The 26,625-nt window shown below is 41.6% G+C and overlaps 1 protein-coding gene across 1 annotated transcript in view; it reads left to right on the top strand.

The window, feature by feature from the left end:
* LOC130193872 (ephrin type-B receptor 1-like) overlaps positions 1-26,625 on the top strand; it is a 103,501-nt gene that overhangs the window by 13,586 nt on the left and 63,290 nt on the right. Inside the window, exons 2-5 of the mRNA XM_056414673.1 lie at positions 18,077-18,141; positions 20,450-20,740; positions 21,938-22,156; positions 22,992-23,172. Of these exons, the coding sequence (XP_056270648.1) occupies positions 18,077-18,141; positions 20,450-20,740; positions 21,938-22,156; positions 22,992-23,172 (756 nt within the window). The remainder of the gene's footprint in view (positions 1-18,076; positions 18,142-20,449; positions 20,741-21,937; positions 22,157-22,991; positions 23,173-26,625) is intronic.

Raw genomic sequence — 26,625 nt, 5'->3', positions numbered from 1 at the left:
TTTATTGGAGCTCCATCTGTTTTTATTATCGCTGAGTTTTAAAATGTCTGTGATCGGTCTACTGCCAAGCAAGTTAGCTACTACACTAGCAGAGATCCACAGAAGAAAGGTGGAGTTGGATGCAGCTGCTGAGGAGGAGGAGCCGCTCAGCTCCATTACAGCCGGTCAGACTCAGAGACGTGAAGAAATGTACCCGAGCGAAGAAGACTGCAACGCTGGACTTTGACGACACACACACACACACACACACACGCACACACACACACGCACACACACACACACACACACACACACACACACACACACACACAGCGCTCGCAGTCTCTCTCTTTCCCTTTATCTCTTCTCCTCTCTGCTCTCTTTATACATCTCTCCTCTCTCTTACCTTCTCTTTCCCTCTTCTCTCTCTTATCTTCTCTTTCCCTCCTCTCCTCTCTCTCTCTCTTACCTTCTCTTTCCCTCCTCTCTCGCTTACCTTCTCTTGCTCTCTTCTCCTCTCCTCTCTCTTTCCTTCTCTTTCCCTCCTCTCTCTCTTATCTTCTCTTTCCCTCCTCTCCTCTCTCTCTTTTTCCTTCTCTTTCCCTCCTCTCTCTCTTTCCTTCTCTTTCCCTCCTCTCTCTCTTGTCTTCTCTTTCCCTCCTCTCCTCTCTCTCTCTTTCCTTCTCTTTCCCTCCTCTCTCTCTTATCTTCTCTTTCCCTCCTCTCCTCTCTCTCTTTTTCCTTCTCTTTCCCTCCTCTCTCTCTTTCCTTCTCTTGCTCTCTTCTCCTCTCCTCTCTTTCCTTCTCTTTCCCTCCTCTCTCTCTTATCTTCTCTTTCCCTCCTCTCTCTCTTTTTCCTTCTCTTTCCCTCCTCTCTCTCTTACCTTCTCTTGCTCTCTTCTCCTCACCTCTCTTTTTCCTTCTCTTTCCTTCCTCTCCTCTCTCTTTCCTTCTCTTTCCCTCATCTCCTCTCTCTTTCCTTCTCTTTCCCTCCTCTCCTCTCTCTTTCCTTCTCTTTCCCTCCTCTCCTCTCTCTTTCCTTCTCCTTCCTTCCTCACCTCTCTTTTTCCTTCTCTTTCCCTCCTCTCTCTCTTACCTTCTCTTGCTCTCTTCTCCTCTCCTCTCTCTTTCCTTCTCTTTCCCTCCTCTTCTCTCTCTTTCCGTCTCCTTCCTTCCTCTTCTCTCTCTTACCTTCTCTTTCCCTCCTCTATCTCTTACCTTCTCGTTCCCTCCTCCCCTCTCTTTCCTTCTCTTTCCCTCCTCTCTCTCTTACCTTTTCTTGCTCTCTTCTCCTCACCTCTCTTTTTACTTCTCTTTCCCTTCCCTCCTCTCCTCTCTCTTTCCTTCTCTTTCCCTCCTCTCCTCTCTCCTTCTCTTTTCTCTCTCTTTCTTTCCTTCTCTTTACTTCTCTCTCTCACACGCACACACAGCATCTTCATCGTACCCATCAAAGTGAGATGGAAACTCTGTCAAATCTGAGTCATCTCTAAAGCTGTAAATTATCATATTTCATATTAACCCCCCTGTCCTTCCTCACCCCCCCCCCCCTCCTCTCTCCCCCAAGCAACTCATCCTCAAACGTAAAAACTCTCACATCGCTGACATTGTTATGCTTGATTTATGCAGAATGCACACAGCCCTCCTCACTGACTCGCCGTGTCCCGGTACGGGCGCGACCTTTTGGCGACCTCTGCTTCTTAAATACGTCTGAATCTGTTCCTCCTCTGTGACGCAGCGCCGCTGGGTTCATGAGCATCGAACATCGAAAATGGATTTTGACGAGTGTTTCATGTCCGTTCGGTGCCGGCACTTGATTTTTCCGCTGACACCTCTCCAAAGCGTTTATAGTGGCCTCTCTGCATTTAAATGAGGAAGAGGAGGTGTGAAACGTTGCATGTTGAAGTATCACATGCACATCCAAAAATGTCAATTTCACTGTTTGTAACAGTCATGAGAAATGCTGCTTTATCCTACATTCTCTCGGTCTTTGAACGTGTCGTTCAGTTGATTTAGTTTGTTGTTATGTTGGAGGGAATTGCATATTGTGTTATTTTATAGCCAGTGTGATTGTGTAATTACTTGCAGACTAAAGTCATTTCAATTCCATGAGCATCCAGCACTCATAGTCAAAATAGTAAACAAAAATAGGCTTTACCGTGTGATTATTTCATATAGACATTTATTTAACCAGAAAACATGCTAAATTGTGATTTCTATATCGTGAGCAAGATGTTCATTGAAATATTTATGAATTGGATAATTGCAACCCAAAAGACATTGAATGGAAAAGGTAAAGAAAAAGATGAAAGTTATGTTTCCATGTTTAATTGGTGCCAGAATTTCCAAGGACAATGATGATATTGACACGGGAACATTAATTATACAGTTGTGAGAACGTGAGCTGAGAAAAGGGCTTTCACTTCGGTTTAGTATTCTCTCCAGTTACTTGACAGCAATAATTAACACTCAAAACCCCACATTTGCTTTGTTGCTTTTTGACAGGATCAAATTACGTCAACTGATGAAAGACATTCGTGAATCGATGCTCTCGGCTGTCTTTGAAAACACAAGTTGTCGGGAAATCCCAGAAATATTATTGTCGAATACATACTGATAAGAAAATGTGTCAGTTACAATTTTTTATATCGATTATGTCCATCAAAGCTCTGTTTAGTCTTTTCTTTTAAGTTCTTCAGTTTTTAGTTCATTTTGAGTTAATTAATCAATTTGGTAATATACAGATACGTTATAGATAGGACAATTATTACCTTTGCATTCTGCGGAAGGTTATGTTTTGATCGCTGTGTATTTATTTATTTATTTGTATGTGTTTGTGTGTTTGTGTGTTATTCGCATAACTCAAAAAGTATTAAACAGAATCACATGACATTTCGTGGGATGATTGGTTATTATCTGGGGGCCATTTGATTAGATTTTGGGATCGATCGGGTCAAAGGTCAAGGTCAAGGTCATGAAAAGGTCAAAATCTAAAAAATATATAAAATACATAACAGAACAACCATTTCTGTGTCTTATATCTTTGCAGCACATACAGTCCAAATTGTATCAAGTACCACTACATGGTTTTCTTTCTCAATCAATAAATCCAGGCTGATGTTCAAACATAATTCTTTTGTGATGTTTACCACAATATCCGGTATCAAGTTACATCAATTTACAGTTCTCCACACTCTCATGCCAAGTACCAAAAAAGTGGCTGCGGCGAAGGTATGCGCTCGACCGAGTGCCCGTTCTAGTTTATGTAGTTTTTAAGGTGTAACTGCAAAAATATCCACTGAATTCAACTTCATAAATACTAATGTTAGCGTCATTACGTCGTCAGTCTTACACTAAATATCCTTGTAAATGCGAGTCAGTTTTTTTCTCTTCTTTTTGGTATTTTCTTTTTCATAGACCAAATAATAAATGGATTACTTCAGAGATTCAATTCATTAGTTGCAGCTCAAAATGTTTTATTATGTAATTATTTGTCCCAAGTCTAAAGAAGCTTAATTTAAGACATTCGGCTCCATTTTTTTAAGGAATCTAAAGATTCTTCACTGTTGGCTCGGATTGAAAATGTCGTCAACACGCTGACGATGTGCCGTTATTTATTTTAGACTTCTTTTTTCAGTATCCACATCCTGAATGCACTTCTATAAACCTCGGCGGCTGTCATGCCGCCGTGGGAATATTCTCTGTGAATGGGATGCATTGTGGATGTACACACAATACACACCGTGGCCCATTTCCTTTCAGCTCTGTTCTATTCAGTTCCGAGTCCTCTCCCATCATCTCTTTTCATCACATTGGAAATTATTTTGACACCCCTTTGATGGACTTCAGTGTTTTTTTTCTTAAATTATTGTCAGTTTACATGTTAAAATGTAATATATGTACTCATGATTGATTTGATGGAAAATGTCGGTGGGGGGGGGGGGGGGGATTAGGGCTCTGATGTTGGAGATTAAATGTTCGGCGCTGTAACGTTTCAACGTGTAGAGCTCGGTTCTGCCTCGTCTGATTTGGTGCGCCACACATCTTTCATTTTGTGACTGGCGGCTCCGAGACGCTCTCAAAACATCGCAAATCTCTCGACGCTCTAAAAGCTCTGCTGGAATTTTTGCAGCGTGCAGTTTGTGAGTTTCATAAAAGTGGAAGTGCTAATCTCATTCACGGTGCACTTTTACAATGACAGTTTAACCAAGTAACCAAGTTCACTTGATACATATGATCATTACCAGCCCATTAAAGGCAGACGATATGATTTCCTTCTAATAACTATCAGCCACACGCGATAATTACTCAAACTTCTGTGACACCTTCTTCGCTCGTCATGGTTAGTATTCAGACGACTACATAGTTGTTCATAAGTCTGAGAAAACAACCAAAAAATTAATTAATATTGTTTCCCAAGTTTAAGCGTCAGGTACTTTGTTTGTTTGTTGACTACCTAAATATCCCTTTAAATAAATAAACAAGTTGATATTTCTTATATGTTTGACTCAGTGAAAAACAGCCTGGGGTCAAATTGACCCCAAAGAACACCGATGCGTACAAGTTGTGTACAGGACATTGAAAACATATCATCATGTGAATTTCATGTTTTCCTAGTTGTCCCCAATAAATTAAGAAAAGTCAAGAAATATGAAGCAAAAAAAAAAAGATGTCAATCATTTTTTTAGAGACGTTAAATATTGAATGGGGTCAAATTGACCCCAAAGGTAACAGGAGGGCTAACGCAGGAGAGCTTGCGCAAGAAAACACAAGACAATCTGGCAGAGGACAAGTGAAGGTGAAGTGAGGGGACATCAGTAGACAGAGACTAACGAGGGAATGGGCAACAGGTGAGATGGGCATGAGGACCAGGTGAAGGGAATGAGGGATTAACGAGGTGGGCGTGATCAGAGGCAGGTGAGAGAACAGGTGAAGGGAGTTGGACTAACGAGATGGGAAGCAGGATCTGGAATGACATGATAGCTAGTGAGACAGGCAGACAGGATGAAAACAACTCATAAAAGGAAGATCTGGAACTAAACTGTTACAAATACTATTCTGGAGATGCCTCCACGCTATCCGCCGATACCGAGTACGCTACTCCTCATCCTCACCAATACCGTTTTGGCTTCTCCAATCTTTATAATGCGTTGAACACGTGGATCAGCATCTACGACTGTAACGATGTCATCGTCGAGTCCTCGTGTTTAACAGCCTTCACATTGAAACACATCGTATCTGGTATCTCGCTTCAGCATTCAACAGCTGTTTCCTGTGTCGCCCGGTCGTCACTCGGATGCCGACCGCCTTCAGTCACACCAGGAATCAAGCCTCCGAACAAAGTATATCTCCATTTTCCTCCAGCCCCCATTACACAATCCTTTGTATCTGTTTTTTTTTTTTTCAAAGGAGAACAAATGCCCGTCCCACTCATCCATACGTTCCAAAGTGAGCACATCCACTTGTATTTGTGCCTCGGCCTCACCGGTGCCCACTCGCGGCGTAAGCCCTCTGAATTACCCGTCGCCGTCAAAGCACTCTCGACATTCCCGTTAACAAACGATCCGGCGGCGGCGGCGAGAATTTTAATGTGGTTGTCTACCGGCGTCGTCGCTCCTTTTTTAAAATACAGAGCATGTCAGCTCCCCTTGTGCTCGTCACAAAGGCACAAAGCCTCGCACAACAACCACAGGCTGGATGCTTCACACGCGGCTTGTGTCTCTGAGCGAGCGCGCGCGCGCGCGTGTGTGTGTGTGTGTATTTCTTTTTGTGGTCGTGGCAAATCCATGTGCAGCTTTCTTCCAGAGAGAGAGAGAGAGAGAGAGATAAACCAATATGTTCTCGTTTTTATTGTTGTGATGTTTTTTCTTCTTCAAAAAGACAATAAATTAGTTATGTATTTATTTTTACAGTGACTAGCACCCCCCTGTGTTGTATTTAATCATCTAATATATAATATGTCTGATGCTGCGTTCACACTAATCGCGTGAGTTTACTCGCTCGACTATTTGTGACATTCGCTTAATTCGCGCATTAGAGGGGGCGGGGCTTATCTCCGTGGAAACGGTTATCATTTCCGCCATCCACCGTGGAATAAATAACCACTATTTCTGCTTTATACTTGTGGAAATCCCACAAACGTCGGAACATCTAACGCCCTTCTGTTTGGGTTCATAACATTAATATCATATATATAAATATATTTATACATGACATCACCCGTAGGCTCACACAGCTCGGCGACTTTCACCGACTACGTCTGAATGACTGCAGCTTCCAGCGCCACCAGAGCAGCAGCAGTGAGATTCACCAACGGCGGAGCATCTCAACGCTGATTGGCTTTCTAAAAATATGAAATATTTCACTTTGAGGCGAATTTTTCGCGTCAAACGCAACCATTCGCGTCCGTGCATTGACTTTGCATGGGATCTACTCTCGCGAGAAATTCGCAACACTGATGTGAACGCAGCTTTAGTGACAAGTCATCAACCTCCACTGTTATAAACAAATCTAACATGGTGTGGAAGATGTGGAAGCATTTCTCAATCTGTAAAATGAAAAACACATGTTCTAGGTCAAAAGGAGATGGAAGAAGGGAATGAGAGGAGAGGTGAAGGAGGAAATGTGGTAGAGAAAAGGAACAAAGCCTGAGTCTGACAGTGTGTGTGTGTGTGTGTGTGTGATGCTTGTTCAATAGGAGACAGTTACACGGATAAATGCTCATGTGTGACAGTTCAGTTGTTCTTTTGAACACGGTGGTCTTGCGTCTCACCAGCAAAGTGTCAGCAGTGACAAAAAGCACCTGACACCATGAGGCATTAGTTACACCTGATACAACGACACATAGCTTACACCTGATACCACGAGGCATTAGTTGCACCTGATACCACGAGGCATCTTTTACATGTGATACTACGAGGCATCGTATACACCTGATATAACGAGGCATCGTATCCACCTGAGACCACGGGGCATCGTATACACCTGATATAACGAGGCATCGTTTACACCTGATATAACGAGGCATCTTATACACCTGATATAACGAGGCATCGTATACACCTGATATAACGAGGCATCGTATACACCTGATATAACGAGGCATCGTATACACCTGATATAACGAGGCATCTTATACACCTGATATAACGAGGCATCTTATACACCTGATATAACGAGGCATCGTATACACCTGATATAACGAGGCATCGTATACACCTGATATAACGAGGCATCGTATACACCTGATATAACGAGGCATCGTATACACCTGATATAACGAGGCATCGTATACACCTGATATAACGAGGCATCGTATACACCTGATATAACGAGGCATCGTTTACACCTGATATAACGAGGCATCTTATACACCTGATATAACGAGGCATCGTATACACCTGATATAACGAGGCATCTTATACACCTGATATAACGAGGCATCGTATACACCTGATATAACGAGGCATCGTATACACCTGATATAACGAGGCATCGTATACACCTGGTACCACGAGGCATCGTATATACCTGGTACCACGAGGCATCGTATATACCTGATGGATCGAGCCTCGTAGTATCAGGTCTAAACGATGCCTCGATGATTGAGGCATCGTTTACACCTGATACCACGAGGCATTGTTTATACCTGATACACAAGGCATTAGTTACACATGATCTGGTCCCATCAGATCTGTCCCTGGGAAGGCAGCACACTTTCTCTGGCCTGAAAACGTCTTCCATGAGTGTGATGGATGGACATTCATGTCTTTCCCTCTATTTCCATTTGTTCTCCGTTCATCACCTGTGGTCAGGTTGTTCACGCATGCTGCGTTGGATTGGAGCTGAAAAATCTGTAATCACAAACCTGAAATGGTGTGTGTGTGTGTGTGTGTGTGTGTGTGTGTGTGTGTGCGTTAGCCGATGCTGAGTCAAGCATTGTTGCCATCGCTTGCCGAGCATCAAACAATGTTCAATACACAATATCCTGTCTGGTCTTCATCGGCACCAGAGGGAAACGTCTGGCTCTCTGGCGTCTGAGTGCTCCGCCATGTTCTCCCCCCGCTGGTCGCTAACGACGTTTGGCCGCTTGGTGCTGAGCAGGCGGCGCTCGGCGAGCTCATCCGAGCTTCTTCTGATGCCAACAGCTGTCTGCTCTGGATGCCCAATCCCACCACTGTGAATCCTAATTATGAGATAGTATCTCAGAATTTCGATTTAGTATCTCTATCTCATTAGTATGAGATGCTAAATCGAAATTATGAGATAGCATCTCATAGTTATGAGATAGTAAATCAAAGTTTTTCGATAGTATGTCATTATTTTGAGATAGTAAATCTAAATTATTATCTATTCAGCTATAGTCTGTTTTAGCGGGGATGGAGTCTTGAATTAAGGAGTTTAAATGTGCATAAATACGAGTGGAGCCGACAGGAGCCGGAACCGAAGACACTTAAAGACGCGTACGGCGCCTCATTTAGCAGCTATAGGAAAAGAGGAAAAAGCAAACGCCGGAAACCACACGAGCCAATCAGCAGCCAAGAGTGGAACTTTGACACAAAGACGACTTTTTTTAAATAAAAGCATCACCTTAATCCAATCCAATAGACCGCTACGATATGTCAACACAGCTTCTCAAAGTAATGAAAAAGAAGGCCGATATTTAACTGGGTAGCATTGATGTATCTTTTGAACTATCTCTTAACTTTTTAAGATTCGCCTTATTTTTTTTAGGTTCATGCTCGAAATAACATACCCAAACTAAAAAGGGTGTATATCTCTGCAGCCACGAAGGCTATTGGAATAATGTTGGTGTCCGACACAATTATGATTATGATATTTTAATGATTATTTCAGTTGCTGTTTGAGTTGTGTTGAAATGGCTTACTGATTATTATAGCCCACGTTGTGTTCTTTAATTTGATGTACAACATCATTATAGTTGCTCATGTTTATTATAATGTTTTACACAGTTTAACCACAATGTCCAAAAGTGCACCCCAATTAGGGGGACACGGGGCTTTTGGCCCAGCGTCCATTGTGTTCATCATCAACGCTTATTATTCTATTATTATGGCCTGCTTTTAATCTTTTTTGTTTATTTATTTGTCTCATTTGTTTTAGTCTGTTCTTTATTGCACCATCCTTTTACTGTGTATTGTACTTTTCTCTTTTAACTCTTGACTTCTTCTTTTATTTTCCCCCTGTTATTGCCAATTAGTTTGAATATACCGTACAACACTTTGTGACACTTTGTCTGGGATAAGTGTGATTAATAAATGAATAAACTTGACTGACTCATTTACTCTCAGGCTGCAGCAGATTGGTCTTTACTGGGACACGGTGGCCTGCCCGAGTACCGAGGCCCCCTGCAGTGAGTGTGAAAAAAATAAACAGATCAGCTGTTAATACACAAGGACCAGCAGCCCCATGTGTCTAATTTGTTTTGTGCAGCTCACAGAGAAAGATAACTTGAGAAGGGGATGCATCAGTCGCCACGAGAGTTATCCAGGGCAGAAGCCTCTGTGTTACGTGCAGGCGGTAAAGTTTTAAGTTTACGGTGTCAATCGTAGTAGTTTTAAAGTCTTTGTCGACGCAGCATAATGTTCATTCAGTAAATTCTAAACCCTTTCAGAGTCAAATAGACTTCAGTGCAGCCTCGCTGTGATTGACGGGTCTCTGCCGCACACCAAGTCATTACCTTCGCATTGAAAATGTGGAAGGTTATGTTTTGATCGCCGTGTATTTATTTATTTGTATGCGTGTTACTCGCATAACTCAAAAAGTTTTAAACCGAATCGCATGAAATTTGGTGGAATGATTGTTTATTATCCGGGGAACATTTGATTAGATTTTGGGATTGATCGGGTCAAAGGTCAAGGTCATGAAAAGGTCAACATCTTCTTGAATCGCATGAAATTTGGTGGGATGATTGGATTTTATCCGGAGACCATTTGATTAGATTTTGGGATCGATCGGGTCAAAGGTCAAGGTCAAGGTCATGAAAAGGTCAACATCTTCTTTTTACCATAGCGTGGTCAATTGTTATCCAATTGGCAACTAATGCCAAAATGTTCATAATGCAATGCCCAATCTTGTGATATGCGAAGCTATGCGCTCTACCGAGTGCCCGTTCTAGTTTAGTCATGTGAGTGTATTACACCGTACAGTATATCTTCAAATTGCACCTTTGAAAACAGCACCGGTGTGTGTAGCTCCGCTCTAATGGATCAAATATAAGAGAATGCACCAAAAACAAACTCTCGACTCGACGGTGTTGTAGCACGATTGTCATTTTGTCCACAACATCCACGACTCCTCGCGTAAATCCACCGTTGTTGCATAGTTATGTCTCTTTTGTGCTGATCCGATGTGTTTGGGAAGTGCTGAGCGGACTCTTTTAAGACGGGGTCAGGCCCGTTATCCAGTGCGCTTCAGATTGTTGTTGGACGTGAACGTCATCAGGTGAGACTTGTGTACAACGCCGAAGGGAGCCGAGTGGAGATGAGCATCAGTTTTGACACAGCAGAGCGTAAAGCAGCGTCTGATGGAGCTCCTCTGGGTCTCATACGAGGAGGTGAACCCTGATGAGATGTAGACTTTGCTTTTATTCTCCTCCTTATAATCTAAGACAATCTTTTTTTCTTCTTTTCATCCTAGTGTGTTAAATTATAATGACATCATTTCCTTTTCCAGACGTAAATGTTCTCAAAGGTTACGTGAAAGAGTTTTTGTTCCGCTATGAGAGCCGTGTGCGTAAGTGTGTGTGTGTGTGTGTGCCTCATCATTGTCTTCGTCATTGATTCAGGGGCAATGAGGATAAAAGAGAAGGTGCTGTTTGTGTCTGTGTCTGTGTGTGTGTGTGTGTGTGTGTGTGTGTGTGCCTCATCATTGTCTTCGTCATTTATTCAGGGGGAATGAGGATAAAAGAAAAGGTGCTGTTTGTGTGTGTGTGTGTATGTGTGTGTGTGTTTGTGCATGTGTGTCTGAGAGTATGTGTGAGTGTGTGTGTGTGTGCGTGTGTGTGAGAGTATGTGTGAGTGTGTGTGTGTGCGTGTGAGTGTGCGTGTGTGTGTGCCTATGTGTGAGTGGTGTATGTGTGAGTCTGAGAGTGTGTGTGTGTGCCTCATCATTGTCTTCGTCATTGATTCAGGGGGAATGAGAGAAAAGAAAAGGTGCTGGGTGTGCGCGTCTGTGTGTGTGAGCGAGTGTGAGAGTGTGTGTGCGTGAGTGTGTGTGAGAGAGAGAGAGAGAGAGATTTGATTTGTGTGCACATCTGCGTCTGAATGTATGTGTGCATCTGAATGTATGTGTGTCTGTGTGAATGTGTGTGTGTGTATGTGTGTGTGCGCTCTTGACTGAGAGGTCCTTCCCGTGATGCGGTGCCATTTCCCTTTAACGCCTGATTGGTCGGCGGCTGCCTCTGCTGGCGGCGTGGCGGCGCCGCTCACTCCAGGAGGGCTTTCAGTCGGGCTGGTCCGTCTGCCGCTCTCTGCAGAAACATTCATTGTGTGATTCCTGAGATAGATAGATAGATAGATATATACTTTATTAATCCCCAAGGGGAAATTTGTCGTCACAGTAGCAGCACCAATAAACTAAACACATGAGAATAAAATATAAATATTAAATATTAAAAAAACAGGGATAAAAGATATAGATGTATACAAGTAAAATATAAAATACAAAATGAAGTATAAAATGAAACATCTATGTATATATATATACACACACACAAATATAATACAATGACTGTGCAAAGCATCCAAAGTAAAATATAAAATACAAAATAAAATATATGTATATATATATATATACACAACACATATGCATACACAATATAATACTAATGACCATAAATTGTGATGCTCCCAGGCGTACGTTGCTCTCTTTCTCTCAGAGGCGCATACAACATATGCAACACACACACACACACACACACACATATTCAAAGGCATATAAATCAGCACTAATTTGCAGTCTTTGAACACTAGACTAATCTGGTTTGAAACACTCTAGACTAATTAACACAAGATGAACCAACCTCACTTGCCATTTGACCACCTGTACTTCATCTCACACACACACACACAGAAAAAAACAAATAGGAGTCGGCAGTAAAATAGAGAAATCACTTCAAATTCAGCGTCCGTACTGTTATTTCTCCCTCTTGGGCCACAACGAGGATGTAACGGCCTCTCCGACGGCTACACTGTGGTTCATATTTAGCTGCCGTTTCTTCTGCCGTACGACGTTTTGGGTTTTGTTCGGCGGCGTGTCGATTAGTTTGAGGAGGTGTGCAGCACGGCGGGGGAAGTGGGTACACTGCTATCACAGCTTCCAATATGTCAAAAGTAATTAGGCTGATCGGAGTGTGTGTGTACCCTATTATGCAGAGAGAGGTGTGTGTGTGTGTGTGTGTGCTGCGCACCGTTAATGAGACTGATGAGTGTGCACTCTAATAAGCCCCGAGTACACCTCTTCTCTTTTTAATACGGGAGAATTCACGAGGCATGTTTTCAGATATGGTTTTGGTTCTGCTGTGCCTCGTGTACTCCTTGTAATTGTACAACGTTTTTTTTAAAGACAATCGGACAATAAGTTGTCGATCGGAAGGAAATTTGTCAGCAAATAGATAATGAAAAAGACTTTCCACACCCAAAAAAAGGACATAGTATGAGCATTTCCTTGGTTTAGCTGACCCAAAACAGACATACGCTTATACATTTCCATAAGAAGCGTTCTTCAAAGCGCTCCATGTTTACAGATTCTGTTCAGTAATAAACATAAACGGCAGGGATCCAATTATTTAGGAAGCGATCACTTTTCTTTTCCCATGGCTCTGGATACAGGGACCAACCACAATCATATAATTCAATTTGATCCAAACCCCAATTACATACAATGTTGAGCTCCACAAAACACTGTTTCTGTCACGGATGTGTGTGTGTGTGTGTGTGTGTGTGTGTGGGGGGGGGGGGGGGGGGTTGAACATAGACATTCTGGTTGAAAGCAACGAAACACTAGAGATTAAACCAGGGTTCGTACAGTCGTGGAAAACCTGGAAAGGTCATGGAATTTGTAAATAGTTATTTTCAGTCCTGGGAAAAAAAATCCCAAAGGTTTTTGGAAAAGTCATGGAAATGTTTTATTTTTCATATGTGCATTTCCGCCGAGTTTTAAATAATGAATATGCTTTTAAAAGAATGGCGCTCAAAATATAAGCCGGCATAGTCTCACATTTTTCGCGCTGCAAGCGAACGCACCTTAACTGAAAAGACATAAATGTTTAATCTTTTGATCAAATTATTGTCTCATTCATTTGCTTCATTTAAGGTATGAACTGCATGCTTTGGAATTCTCATTGTTGGTTAAAATACGATATTTTCTCACTTTTTAATATGCACCGAAATAAATAAAAATTTGGGTCATGGAAATTTGCTGAAAAGTCATGGAAATCCATTGGTCAAAAATGTCTATGAACCCTTTTAAACACACAGGGAATCTACAACGGGTAACAAAGAGAGGAATTAATGACGCTAACATATGTTATGTGTCGATTTACAGTTTTGCAGACAGGAAGTTTTCCTCCCTTTGTGGGGAAGATTGAAGGATTTAATGCTTGCTGTTATTCCGCATGGAGACGTGCCACGTGTTCTTGTTTTGAGTCCTATCTTTGTACGTGACAGTGCTTTTAATGATGGGTTCTCTCATGGACGAGTAACGGCTCTGTGATTTTCATTGTTCCGAGCAGACGCGGTTCTGCGTCTCCTCGGTGCCTCTTTAATCTGTGCGGCGCCGTGATCGTATTCTGTAGAGAAACGAGCCCGCCTTGAATTCTCTGTGTTGTTGCTCATTAGAGAAGAGATCAGAGCCAGAGTTGGTGTTTACAAGATGCCAGGGCCATCTGATGGGTTTTTTATGAACAGTTGAGGCTTTAACCTCCAAAATTGACCAACGGGGAATATATTTTATGGGGACGATTGCGAGCAGCTTGCGATATTTGAGTCGCGTTGTCTTTTCTGTCGATGGAAGCATGGCTCCGGTTTCATTTTGTGCGCGTATGGTCAAGTTCAAGCAATTGATTTTGGCATTGCTGTATTCGCAGATGATTTACAGGAAACTGGAGCTTTTATTAGGACACATGACACAATTTCTATCAATTCCCTGCTGCATCCCCTCCCAAAATATCACACTATCATAAACACACCCCTTTTTATAGCTTTGTCTTTGAGTGATATGTTGTTGTGTGACATTTTCTTTCCATTTTCCCGAGTGCAAAGCCTCTTCATGGGGAATGCAACCATATTCCTCTTCTACATCAAGGGAAACCAATATTTTGTTCTCATTCAAATTTGCAATCACTCAGAATATTCAGCTCATCTTTCCTGTCTCCACCCTGTTCATAACTTGCCCGTTTCGAGTAGTTTGAAATGATCGCTCGGCCTCCGGTGTTGTTGATTGCAGCTTTCTCGAGAACCTCTCACTCGCCTCCTCTAGCAATGTCATGAACATGAGTATGTTTATCACTCGGTTGCAAAAATCTCACACAAACATTGACAGAAAGTTCTAAGAAGCACTCGACAATGTATTTCCTCGGATCCTCAGCATTACACCGGAAGTATGAAGTCGACCGGTGAACGGAAAAAGTCAAAGAGCAGCCAGAAAAAGACTCCAGGATACAATATATTTTTAGTCTCATTGAGATTTAAAGAAATAGATTAGTCAACAAAAGTTAGTTGGAGCCCATAAAAAAAGATCAGCCATTTGGTTTCATATTTTCATTCATTTATTCAATAAGAAGTTTTTTTTTTAACGTGCACATTACTCTCTCTGCACTTGGTCCTAATGTTCAAGCTGTGAACAGTATGTAATTACATACAATGATGAATCACAGAGGTCTCCCAAGAGTTCCTGGGCATTGTGGTGCAATCAATTTTCAATAAACCTATTACAAGCAAAGCTACTATTGTATGCTAAAAGTGCCTGAGAATATGCTTTTAATACCCTGTTCTTGAAATATAAATATGCTATGTTGGAGTATGGCACCGCACAGCCATTGTTCTATTCTTCAAGCAAAGCCCTGAATCAAATCCTGTCCTCTTTGCTGCAAAGTATAGCTTGTAAGACCACATGAGCTGTTCCAACCTCCCTTCTGTCAACATTGCGGATTTCTCTCGATATTAGCATTTTTCTTTTAAGCCTCGTCTTTTTTTTTAAACCCAAACTTCAAAGACCTCTGAACAGGCAAAATATGCAAGGCGGAAATAAACTTGGTCTATATTCTGCTGAGGATTGGTGTTTGAATATCTTTGTTGACAACATGCCACTAAAAGCACTGAAGCTACAAATTAGATGGGGACAATTGTCACCGTCTGAATAAGCTTTGGTCCAAAACTTTTGACAGACGACCGCATTTTTGTGCGACGAGCGTTTTCATTTTCACAAATGACCTTCTCTCTCATCGCGGGAGAGCTGAAAAACCGGGTTTTGCTGTAATTAGGCTCGCTCGCTGACAAGCAAAAGAAGCACCCAAGGTAGAGGGTGAGATAAAAGTCAGGGAGGTAGAGTGAAGGAGAGGATGAAGGTGGGGAGGAGGAGGAGGAGGGAGATAATGAGAGGCAGGGTGACAGATTGAAAGAGTGCCAGAGAAGGAGAGCATGTCAAGAATCAAGGGGCTTGTTTGCCTGTGGCTTCCTCGTGGTGTGATGTCGTTGAATCTTCTCACCGTGTTTTATTACCAAGCACTATGTGTTATAAGGTTTGCATCGTCAGCATTACCGCTTACTTATATTGGCCTGAGCGTCTCAGCCTGTAAACTCGCTGTACATTTAGCAGACAGTAGCTTACCCAAGTAACGTATGTAGAGTTAAGAAACCACATGAGAAAAAGGCTGCTAAAAAATAACAGATTTCTGTGTGGTTCAAACATCATTTTGGTGGCGAAAACATAATTATTTTAATCGTCTCAGGAGAAGTAGCATGTCATGCATCTTTTAAAGATTGCCATCCTACATTTTAGAAATAATTCCAACACATTTGCATGGAAATGACAGCATAATTCATATTTTAGCTCATGAAATTTCTCTCATTTTCAAATGTTCCAGTCTGCATTGCTTTGCATATACCAGACAGAAGTATGCAACAACATAGTCTTGAGTTGCTCATATAGCAAAAAATGTCTGCATCAACACAGTAGATGGTGAAATATGAAGTGTTTTACTTTTACAATTAATGTTGCCATCTGTTTTTTTGGTTGCTGTCAAGTCATCTAGCATTCATCTGTGTTGCCATCTGAGAGAGAACATTTTAACTTAGCGATGGAGTATGCACAATGATGTTGGTGTGTCCACTTGCTGTCAATGGGTCAGGTTATTATTTAGGGTGACCAGATTTGAGTTTGTGAAAAAGAGGACACTTCGTCGCCGGGGGGGGGGAGTGTCTAGCATGCCGCACCATGACCATGTTTAATGCATACAAATGTCACAAATAAAATGACTAAAATGACACATGACTATATGAACATCTATTTATTGAACTTTAACAAAACTGCAAAGTGCAAATGTAAAACAAACCTTTTTTGTGGCATTTAGTCCAGCGCTTCTTTAATGTGTCTTGTCCATATAAAAAAAGATGTCATATGCTATAAACAATGCAACTAGTGGAGGCGGCAAGGTGCTCCGTGTTGCCAGATTGGAGATGGTGAAGTATCGTACCAAAGGCTCAAAATGGTCGTATTTGGAGGATAATTATCGTGTATCTGGCAACCCTGAGATCGGTCGACCAATGACTGTTCTCTATACCGTCAGAGCTCGCGCAAGAAGGTGGAACGTAAGGGAGATACCATTTCCAAAACGTGTAAGGGCGTAATAACTAGTTTGTGAAAACCCAGAGAAACACAAATATCCGACGAAGCAAAATCCCGGACGTTTTTGGAATCCCTGCCGGACGCATTTTTTAGGTCTCAAAAAGAGGACATGTCCGGGGAAACGAGGACGTCTGGTCAGCCTAGTTATTGTCGCGGATAGAGCTGAAAATGTAGGTTCAGGTGGGGACATGTAGTCATTAGTGGCACCCAGATCAGCTGTGTGCCACCTAAACACATTCACATGATACAATCACTATTGCTGCCACTGACTGATTTCACCTGAACGTAGTTGTGCGTTGTTGCGTTAATTGCTTTTAGTCGCTCACTACTTTTACTCTTCCGGTCTGCCCTCTATTACAAACTGCAAATGCTCCTGCTAACTTCCTTCTGCTGCTAACTGTAACAGCTGTTAAAGCCAGATTTTGGTTTATGTCTGTTATTGCTATTCCTGACTCCTAAAGACCCTCTGTTGCTAACTGCTGATGCTGCTGCTAACGACCCTCTGTTTAGGGTGACCAGACGTCCTCTTTTCCCCGGACATGTCCTCTTTATGAGACCTAAAAAATGCGTCCTGCAGCGATTCCAAAAACGTCCGGGATTTTGCTTCGTCGGATATTTGTGTTTCTCTGGGTCTTTCACAAACTAGTATTTACCCCTTACAAGTTTTGGAAATGGTATCTCCCTTACGTTCCACCTTCTTGCGCGAGCTCTGACGGTATAGAGAACAGTCGTTGGTCGACCGATCTCAGGGTTGCCAGAAACACGATAATTATCCTCCAAATACGACCATTTTGAGCCTTTGGTACGATACTTCACCATCTCCAATCTGGCAACACTGAGCACCTTGCCGCCTCCACTAGTTGCATTGTTGTTTGTGCGGCGTGCTATACACAAACTCAAATCTAGTCACCCTACCTCTGTTGCTAAATGCTAATGCTGCCAATCACTTTATGTACTTTATATCCTGTAGTAAGTGATATGCTCGTATGTGCATTGAATGATAGCGTTTGGCTTTGACACTTTCCAATATGAGATGCTGACCAAGCAGGAAACACTTAACATATTTTGAGTTTATGGTTGTATAACTTTTGTTGACAGTAAAGCAGCATTTTATAAATATGAACGACCTGAATCACTATCCAGGGCTAAAGTCGGTGTGTCTCAGCAGACTGTGAATTAAACTCATACCTCCCTCTCTTTTACCTCCCTCCTTGTCTCTCGTTCTGTCTGACAGAGACCGTGATGGATACCAGGACAGCGACAGCTGAGCTCGGCTGGATATCGTTCCCCGCCAACGGAGTAAGAACAACGTGGAGAGGTGTAACGTGCCCGTGTGCAGGCGTACGGATGTGTATACGGTGTACCCTGGGGAAACCAGTTTGAGTTCACTTTGCAGTGCTCTAATATGGAGTCTGTCAAAATCCTAATTATAGTTGCAAGGTGACACCAATTATCCACTTTTGATGCAGAAGACAATTCATTCCACTGGATCAGAGAGATGAAGCTTACAAGAGTCAGCAAGAGAGACACTAATAGAACATATGAAATACAATAGAATGACATAGAATGGTGTGATCCACCCCTTGTTGAACTCCTTGGCTTATTTAAAATCGTGACTTGGCTACTAGCCGGTTACAATAGTGTGGTCCCTGTGTGTGTGTGTGTGTGAGGTGAGCGGCTCTAATTGTGATGAATGGTTGTCCCTCTTCAGAAAGGAACACGGTAGTGGGAAGAATAAAAAGTAAATGAGGGAGGGGATTGGGGAGGCAGGAAGAGAGAGAGGGAGAAAATGAGGAGGGAAGAGAAAGTTTAATTTGTGTCAGGTCTTGGTAAACCCATTAATCACTTTGGCCTCCCTTCTCATCCATACCCCCGCCCGTCTTCTCACACACACACACAGATTCAGGTGCCGACTGGAACCGAAAATGGTTCTTCAGAGTGATGTCATACAAGAACCATTATTGGTTTCACAAAGAACCTTTCAAACCAGGGTTCTTTAAAGAGCATTTTCCATAAATAGTTCTTTAAAGAACCATATACCCGGTAGTTGTCTCAAAGAACCTTAAAAAAATGGTTCTTCAAGGCACCATATTTGTGGTTCCACAAAGAACCTTTCAAACCAGGGTTCTTTAAAGACCAATTTCCTTAAATAATTCTTTAACCCTTGTGTTGCCTTAGGGTCATTTTGACCCGAATCAATATTACACCCTCCCCCCGCCTTAGCATTAATTTGACCCCATTCAATGTTTAATGTAGTCAACAAACAAACATAAAGTGCCTCACACTTAAACTTGGAAAACAATATTAATTCTAATAATTTTCTGGAGGTTTTAATTGCTGGCGTCAAATTGAACCCAAAGGGTAAAATATGTTAGTAAATATAAAGGTAACAGGAGGGTGAAACATTGAATCGGGTCAAAATGACCCAAAGGCAACACAAGGGTTAAAGAACCTATAAAGGTGTCTCAAAGAACCTTCAATAAATGGTTCTTGAAGGCACTATATGTGTGGATCCACAAAGAACCTTTCAAACCAAGGTTCTTTAAATAACTATTTCCTGAAAGAGTTCTTCAAATAATCTATACAGGTATCTCAAAGAACCTTAAAAAATGGTTCTTTAAGGCACCATAACTGGTTCCACATAGAACCTTTCAAACCAAGGTTCTTTAAAGAACCATTTCCAGAAAGTTTTCTTCAAAGTACCTATAAAGGTGCCTTAAAGAACCTTAAAAATGGTTCTTTAAGGCACCATTACTGGTTCCACATAGAACTTTTCAAACCAGGGTTCTTTAAAGAACCATTTGCTTAAATAGTTCTTTAAAGAACCTATAAAGGCGTCTCAAAGAACCTTAAAAAATGGTTCTTCAAGGCACCATATTTGTGGTTCCACAAAGAACCTTTCAAACCAGGGTTCTTTAAAGAGCAATTTCCTTAAATAATTCTTTAAAGAACCTATAAAGGTGTCTCAAAGAACCTTTAAAAAATGGTTCTTCAAGGCACCATATGTGTGGTTCCACAAAGAACCTTTCAAACCAAGGTTCTTTAAAGAACTATTTCCTTAAAGAGTTCTTCAAATAATCTATACAGGTATCTCAAAGAACCTTAAAAAATGGTTCTTTAAGGCACCATTACTGGTTCCACATAGAACCTTTCAAACCAGGGTTCTTTAAAGAACCATTTCCAGAAAGTTTTCTTCAAAGAACCTATAAAGGTGCCTTAAAGAACATTAAAAATGGTTCTTTAAGGCACCATTACTGGTTCCACATAGAACTTTTCAAACCAGGGTTCTTTAAAGAACCATTTCCATAAAGAGTTCTTCAAAGAACCTATAAAGGTGCCTCAAAGAAACTTTAAAAATGGTTCTTTAAGGCACCATTTCTGGTTCCACAAAGAACCGTTCAAACCAGGGTTCTTTAAAGAACCATTTCCTTAAATAGTTATTTAAAGAACCTATAAAGGTGTCTCAAAGAACCTTCAAAAAATGGTTCTTTAAGGGACCACTTCTGGTTCCACAAAGAACTTTTCAAACCTTCTTTAAAGAACCATTTCCTGAACCCATTTAAGAACCATTATGTTTCTGTGTGCACCCTCTCACACGTTTCCCCAGTGGGAGGAGGTGAGCGGCTACGACGAGAACCTCAACACCATCAGGACGTACCAGGTGTGCAACGTGTTCGAGCCCAGCCAGAACAACTGGCTGCTCACCACGTACATCGACCGGCGGGCGGCGCAGCGCATCTACGTGGAGATCCGCTTCACGGTGCGCGACTGCGCCTCCATCCCCAGCGTCTTGGGCTCCTGCAAAGAGACGTTCAACCTGTACTACCTGGAGACCGAAAGGACGCTGTCTCAGGGCAACAAAGGGGTGGAGTACTGGGCCAACGCCCCCTTTCTGAAGGTAATGAGTCCAGAAAAGAAGCAACGATTTTAATGGCAATCTCAATGTAAAACAACAAGAAAGACACCATGACTTTATTTTTTATCAGGGTTCGTACGGTCATGGAAAACCTGGAAAAGTCATGGCATTTTAAAATGGTCACTTCCAGGCCTGGAAAAGTCATGGAAAAAACTTAAATCATAAAAGTTTTGGAAAAGTCATGGACATTTTTTGTAATCACATGTTCATTTACGCCGAGTTTGAAATAATTAATAGGATTTTTAAAGAAAGACGCTCAAAATATAAGCCGGCGTACACTCTCAATACGCAACATTTTGTACATTTTTCATGTTTATACCGAAATTTCAGTTTGGTCATGGACATTTGGTTTAAAGTCATGGAAAAGTCCTGGAAATCCATCGATCAAAATGTGTATGAACCCTGTTTTGTTTGTTAAATTTAAAATGGGAATGCTAAATGTTTGGTACACATGGGCCTAATCAGTCCACCCTGGAGAAAATGTAGGCCAGAGGCTAGACATCCGACACCTGTGCTAATTCAGAATATAGGATTTAAGAACATGTACAAATATTTTTCACAGAATTTTAACCAGGATTTTGTCTTTCCTTACCTATAGAAAGTCGGCATTTTGTAGATGCATTGTTTTTACAGGAAAGCGAAAGAAAAACTAAAAGAAATTGTCAATAGTCCAGAAGCGGAACAACAAATACAGATTTTATTTTAAAAGAAGTCTCTAAGGTTTATACTTCCTCCATGTGTTAGAATGGAACGCTTCCTGATTGGATGTGTGTTTTTTTCCCGGTTCTCTTTGGTATTAATTCTTCCCTGCGTAATGTAATTTACACAGCCATATGTGTTTCCTGCTTTTTTCGATTAACCAAATGGAATCAAGTGTGTGTGTAGTTTCACACCTCTTGATGAATCGGAGTGTTGGAAACCATCCAAGTGTTGGAAATCTCCTAAAGCGGCCTCCTATGGTGCCGTATCATCAAGGTTCATTTGGGGGTAAAAAAAGCTCATTATGACTAAATGTATACAGTATGTGGTCATAAGGGAAGTATCAATACAGCAGACGCAAACATTACCGAGTCAATCTAAGTTAGGAACCAAGGAAGAAAGCAAAGAATTAGTTTTTTTCTTCTTTTTTTAATGTATCCTGCTTTCTTTTTGCCGTTCCAATCCTTTCCATTCTGTCAGGTGGACACCATCGCGGCGGATGAGAGTTTCTCCCAGGTTGATTTCGGGGGACGGTTGATGAAGGTGAACACGGAAATTCGCAGTTTCGGGCCGTTGTCCAAAGGCAGAGGCTTCCACTTGGCCTTCCAGGATCTCGGCGCTTGCATGTCCCTGCTGGCCGTCCGAGTGTTCTACAAGAAATGCCCCAGTGTGGTGCAAAACTTTGCTTTTTTCCCAGAGGTATGGACACAGAAGTAATGAATAATAATAATAATACATTTCATTTCTATCGCACGGTAGAGCGCATACCTTCGCATATCACAAGATTGGGCATTGAATTATGAACATTTTGGCATTAGTTGCATGCCAATTGGATAAAAATTGACCGTGCTATGGTAAAAAGAAGATTTTGACCTATCCATGACCTTGACCTTTGACCCGATCGATCCCAAAATCTAATCAAATGGTCCCCGGATAATAACCAATCATCCCACCAAATTTCATGCGATTCGGTTTAAAACTTTTTTTGTTATGCGAATAACACGCATACAAATAAATAAATAAATACACGGCGATCAAAACATAACCTTCCGCATTTTCAATGCGAAGGTAAATATCCTAAGAGCTATGCAATAAAAATAACTAAAATTACAATTAAAAACAAACGATAAAAGCAAATAAGAGTGTAGTGGTATATAAAAATACAAGTAAACTTAACTAAAATGTTGGACACTAATTTGGCTTTTGCATTTACATGAAAAAGGAAATGGACGATGTTTTTTGGAAAATATTCTCATTGAAGACACACTGGAATACAAAATGTGTATTTTAAATAACGGACATCGTTTTACGGGCACGTGAACCCACAATTTGAGAACATTTTTACATCAAAATATTCAGACACTTTAACATAAATACTCTGCTCTTTGTGAACATCGTATTTTCCCTCTTCACATATCACAAGCTGCTTAACGAGAAAATCACCACTTTAAACAAAGTCCTATTAACGCTGATCCACACGTGGATACAGACTTCCCCAAGTGTATATCATTGGTATGATTGTGATTCTGTGCAGACGCTGACCGGAGCAGAGTCCACCTCATTAGTGATCGCCAGAGGAAGTTGTATCCCCAATGCCGAGGAGGTGGACGTGCCCATAAAGCTCTACTGTAACGGAGACGGGGAGTGGATGGTTCCCATCGGCAGCTGCAGCTGCAAGGCGGGTTACCAACCGGACAGCGGCAACGTGTGCCGAGGTAAAGCTGCGCCGCGGAGCGCCATCGTTGGCTGTTATTATTCTCCTTTTATTTAAAACCCCGCTCTGATGACCTCGCTGCGGAAAAACACGGTTGCATGCCACACACACACACACACACACACACACACACAATTTCATATTGTTTTGCAGGCACGAGCCAATGAGCCGGGTTTGACTGCAAATCAATATCCAGCAAACAAGCCGACATGTTTCTAATAAACCATAGCAAACAGCCAATATCTCACAAAGCATACAACAACAACAACAACAACAACAAGGGATAGCCAAGCATGCTAGAATCAAACACATACTTTAATTTGATGTAAAATGTCTGCATGATACAAATATGGTTTTGGAATTCTCTTGAGAACAAAACTTTTGCATATCAATTCTCTTTTTTTACCATTCACGATGAAACAATCTGCCATATTTAAGTGCTGGCCTGCTATAATGCTATATAGCACTATAATGTAAAATAGGAGTCAATTATGTTGAAAATGCGATTGTTTTCATTTTGTTTAAGTGTGTTATGGATAATATAATGCATGTATATGTTTTCAGAAGTATTTTTGATGGTATGTATTCGTGGAATCAGACTTGCGGGGGAACGTGGAACGGAAATAGCTCCTCGGACTCATTTACCTCCTTTTTATATCTGGCCTCATTCCCCATTTCCTCTCCGAAGAAGTACCCATCATTTCTTCTTCTGCCTGGAGAGTCTCATCCATTTAGTGTGCGTGTGTGTGTGTGTGTGTGTGTGTGTGTGTCTGTGTGTGTGATGTATGTACATATGGTGAAATGATAAGTGAGGCCGCTTCATCCCGTGTTAATTACTTTAGCGTGTTGCAGCCAGATTAGTCTCCTGCAAATTAGTCCTGAACTGCCAGAGAGTGTCGACAAGATAGAGAGGGGCATCAGGGAGGAGGGAAGGGAGGGAGGGAGGGAGGAGGAAGGAGGAAGGAAGGAAGGGAGGAAGGAAGGAAGGGAGGGAGGAGGAAGGAAGGAAGGGAGGAAGGAAGGGAGGAAGGAAGGAAGGAAGGAAGGAGGAAGAAAGGAAGGAGGGAGGGGAGGAAGGAAGGAGGAGGGAGGGGAGGAAGGAGGGAGGAGGGAGGAAGAAAGAGATAAAGACAGAAAGAAAGGGAGGGAGGGAGGAAGAAAGAGAGAGAGAAAGACAGAACAAAAGGGAGAGAGGAAGAGAGAAAGACAAAATGGAACAAAGAAAGGGAGGGAGGGAGGAAGAAAGAGAGAGAGAGTGAAAGTAAGAAAGGGAGGGAGGGAGGAAGGAGAAAAAGAAGAAAGAAATACAGGAGGAAAGGAAGGGAAGGGAAAGGGAGGATAGAAGTCAAACACAGAGCTCTCTGGAGAGTTGGACTGACAAGAAAGTAAAAATAAAAAAAAAGGACAGACCAAGGACAGGAAGGTAAAGACTGATGGATAAAAGAGAGAGAACACAGAAGGGAGTGATGGAGATAGAGATATTCCACGTTAGCGCTGCCGTTGGTCTCAGCTTCTCTGTTTTAGACAGAACTTCTTCTCCTTCATCTTAATATCTGCGTTTATAACGTGAGCCAGAAAAAGATTCATGGGAGACGCCGATGATTAAATCTGACGATATCACCGAGCCGTTGATCTGCGGGAGGAACGACGGCAGAAAGCTTCCTGGGAATGTTTCCGTTCATCTCCATAAAAGACGTTGAGCTTGTAATTGTCGCTCTTGAAAAGCCGAACGAGAAAACGAGATATGGAGAAGTATTTTATTACAATAACAGGTTTCATATCAGCCGATGCCTCGAATACATTTTATATTCATCACGGTATTAAAATGCTTTTTTAAACTTGAAAATGACGTCAAAGGGGATTCACAACCTGGAATATGAGAGCAGAAAAAAGAATATCTAATTTAATATATAAATTTAAAAAATCTAATTTAAAACGGCACCTAAATATATATATATTAGCAAGTGTAACGGGGGAGTGGGGGAGGGTGCCCTATGCTGATGTTAGTGTTTCTGGGGATCGGTCTAATTGCTGGTAATAAGATGATTAGCACACGTCTTCTTCTTCGTGTCCCTAAAAGTTGTGTTCACTGAGGTCTGTTTGATTTTTTTTAAATTAATAAAAAGTGGTGTTTTTAGCTACTCAACTGTTTCTATTCCTTTCTTTCAATCATTTTATTTAAAGTTTTTACAAGCTACACCAGACAATCAAAAACAACAACGAATAAATAAAAATTACATAACAACCAACTATACGAACAATCAGACAAGGAAGAAAAAGAAAGAAAGAAAGAAAAATGTAAATATGTTTCTATTCCTAAACGACCGTCAGTGATTGGTTGGAAACAGCTGCGTCCGTGTTGGGATCGGTTTGTTTGTACGTCACTTATGAACATTGTATTAAAGTTTCTAGATCTCCCGACAGAGAAAAGTTTCCTTTATCGTTTATATTGCCCAGCCCAACTTTAAAAATCCATACGGGACGCGCGGCAAAGACAGTCTTGGAAGTTCCCACGTTCCTCGTGTGTTTGAACGCGACGTCGTGGGACAGAGTCAACAACAACTTGGCAGGAAAGTGGACCGACTATTGGAACAGATGGTTTGTGTGTGTCCGTGCCTGTGTGTGTGTGTGTGTGTGTGTTTATTTTGCGCCAAACCAGCATATTGTGCAAAACTGGCTCAACGGGATAAGCAGTGTGTGTAAAGTAAACATATGTAAATAGACCCTCAGCCCCACCAGCGGTACACAAACTACCCCCTCGCCGTGGAGCTCTTAGAGTTTTGGAAATCAGCAGAATTTCACCAAAGACCCCCACCACACACACACACACACACACACACACACACACACACACACACGTGCAGGTCTTAAATATTTGATGAGTGAGTCTGTATGCCAGCGTTTGACCGTTGTTCTCCACACGGGCACAGAAGACAACAGAATGAATAATCCTTTCCCCTCTCTCTCTCTCTCCGTCTCCTTTTTTAACTCGTCCATTCTCTCGTTCGCCGGACCGCTGGATGCTTTTATTATCGCTCCAATATTTGGGGCATTTTCTTCCATTTTTTCGTGACGGCTTTTCCGTCTCGTGGCATTTTCTTTCATTGTCGTTTATTCCATCCACAACAAATATGCTTCCATAAAACTACACAAATTATTCTTTTTCCATGAACTGATATTCAGTATAATTTTTTTTAAATATTTCTTTTTAAACTAATACCTCTAGAATGGTGCTCTTCAAACAGTTGATGTTAAACAGTGCTACACTATTGTGTACCAGAGGCGTATTTTAATCAATGTTTTTAATTTAATTTTTACTGTTGTTGTCGTCTCGAGTATTTTTCATTCAGTCTGTGAATATATGCAGAAAAGAAAAAAAACATCTAAAATATTTTTCAGAATGTCAATTTTTCTGGACGTATTCCAAACGTGCGCTATAGTGGAGCACGGAGGC

The sequence above is a fragment of the Pseudoliparis swirei genome, chromosome 5 (genome assembly GCF_029220125.1).
Source record: "Pseudoliparis swirei isolate HS2019 ecotype Mariana Trench chromosome 5, NWPU_hadal_v1, whole genome shotgun sequence".
NCBI lineage: Eukaryota > Metazoa > Chordata > Actinopteri > Perciformes > Liparidae > Pseudoliparis > Pseudoliparis swirei.
The sequence above is the reverse complement of the archived record's forward strand: the minus strand, read 5'-3'. Positions and strand labels throughout refer to the sequence as shown.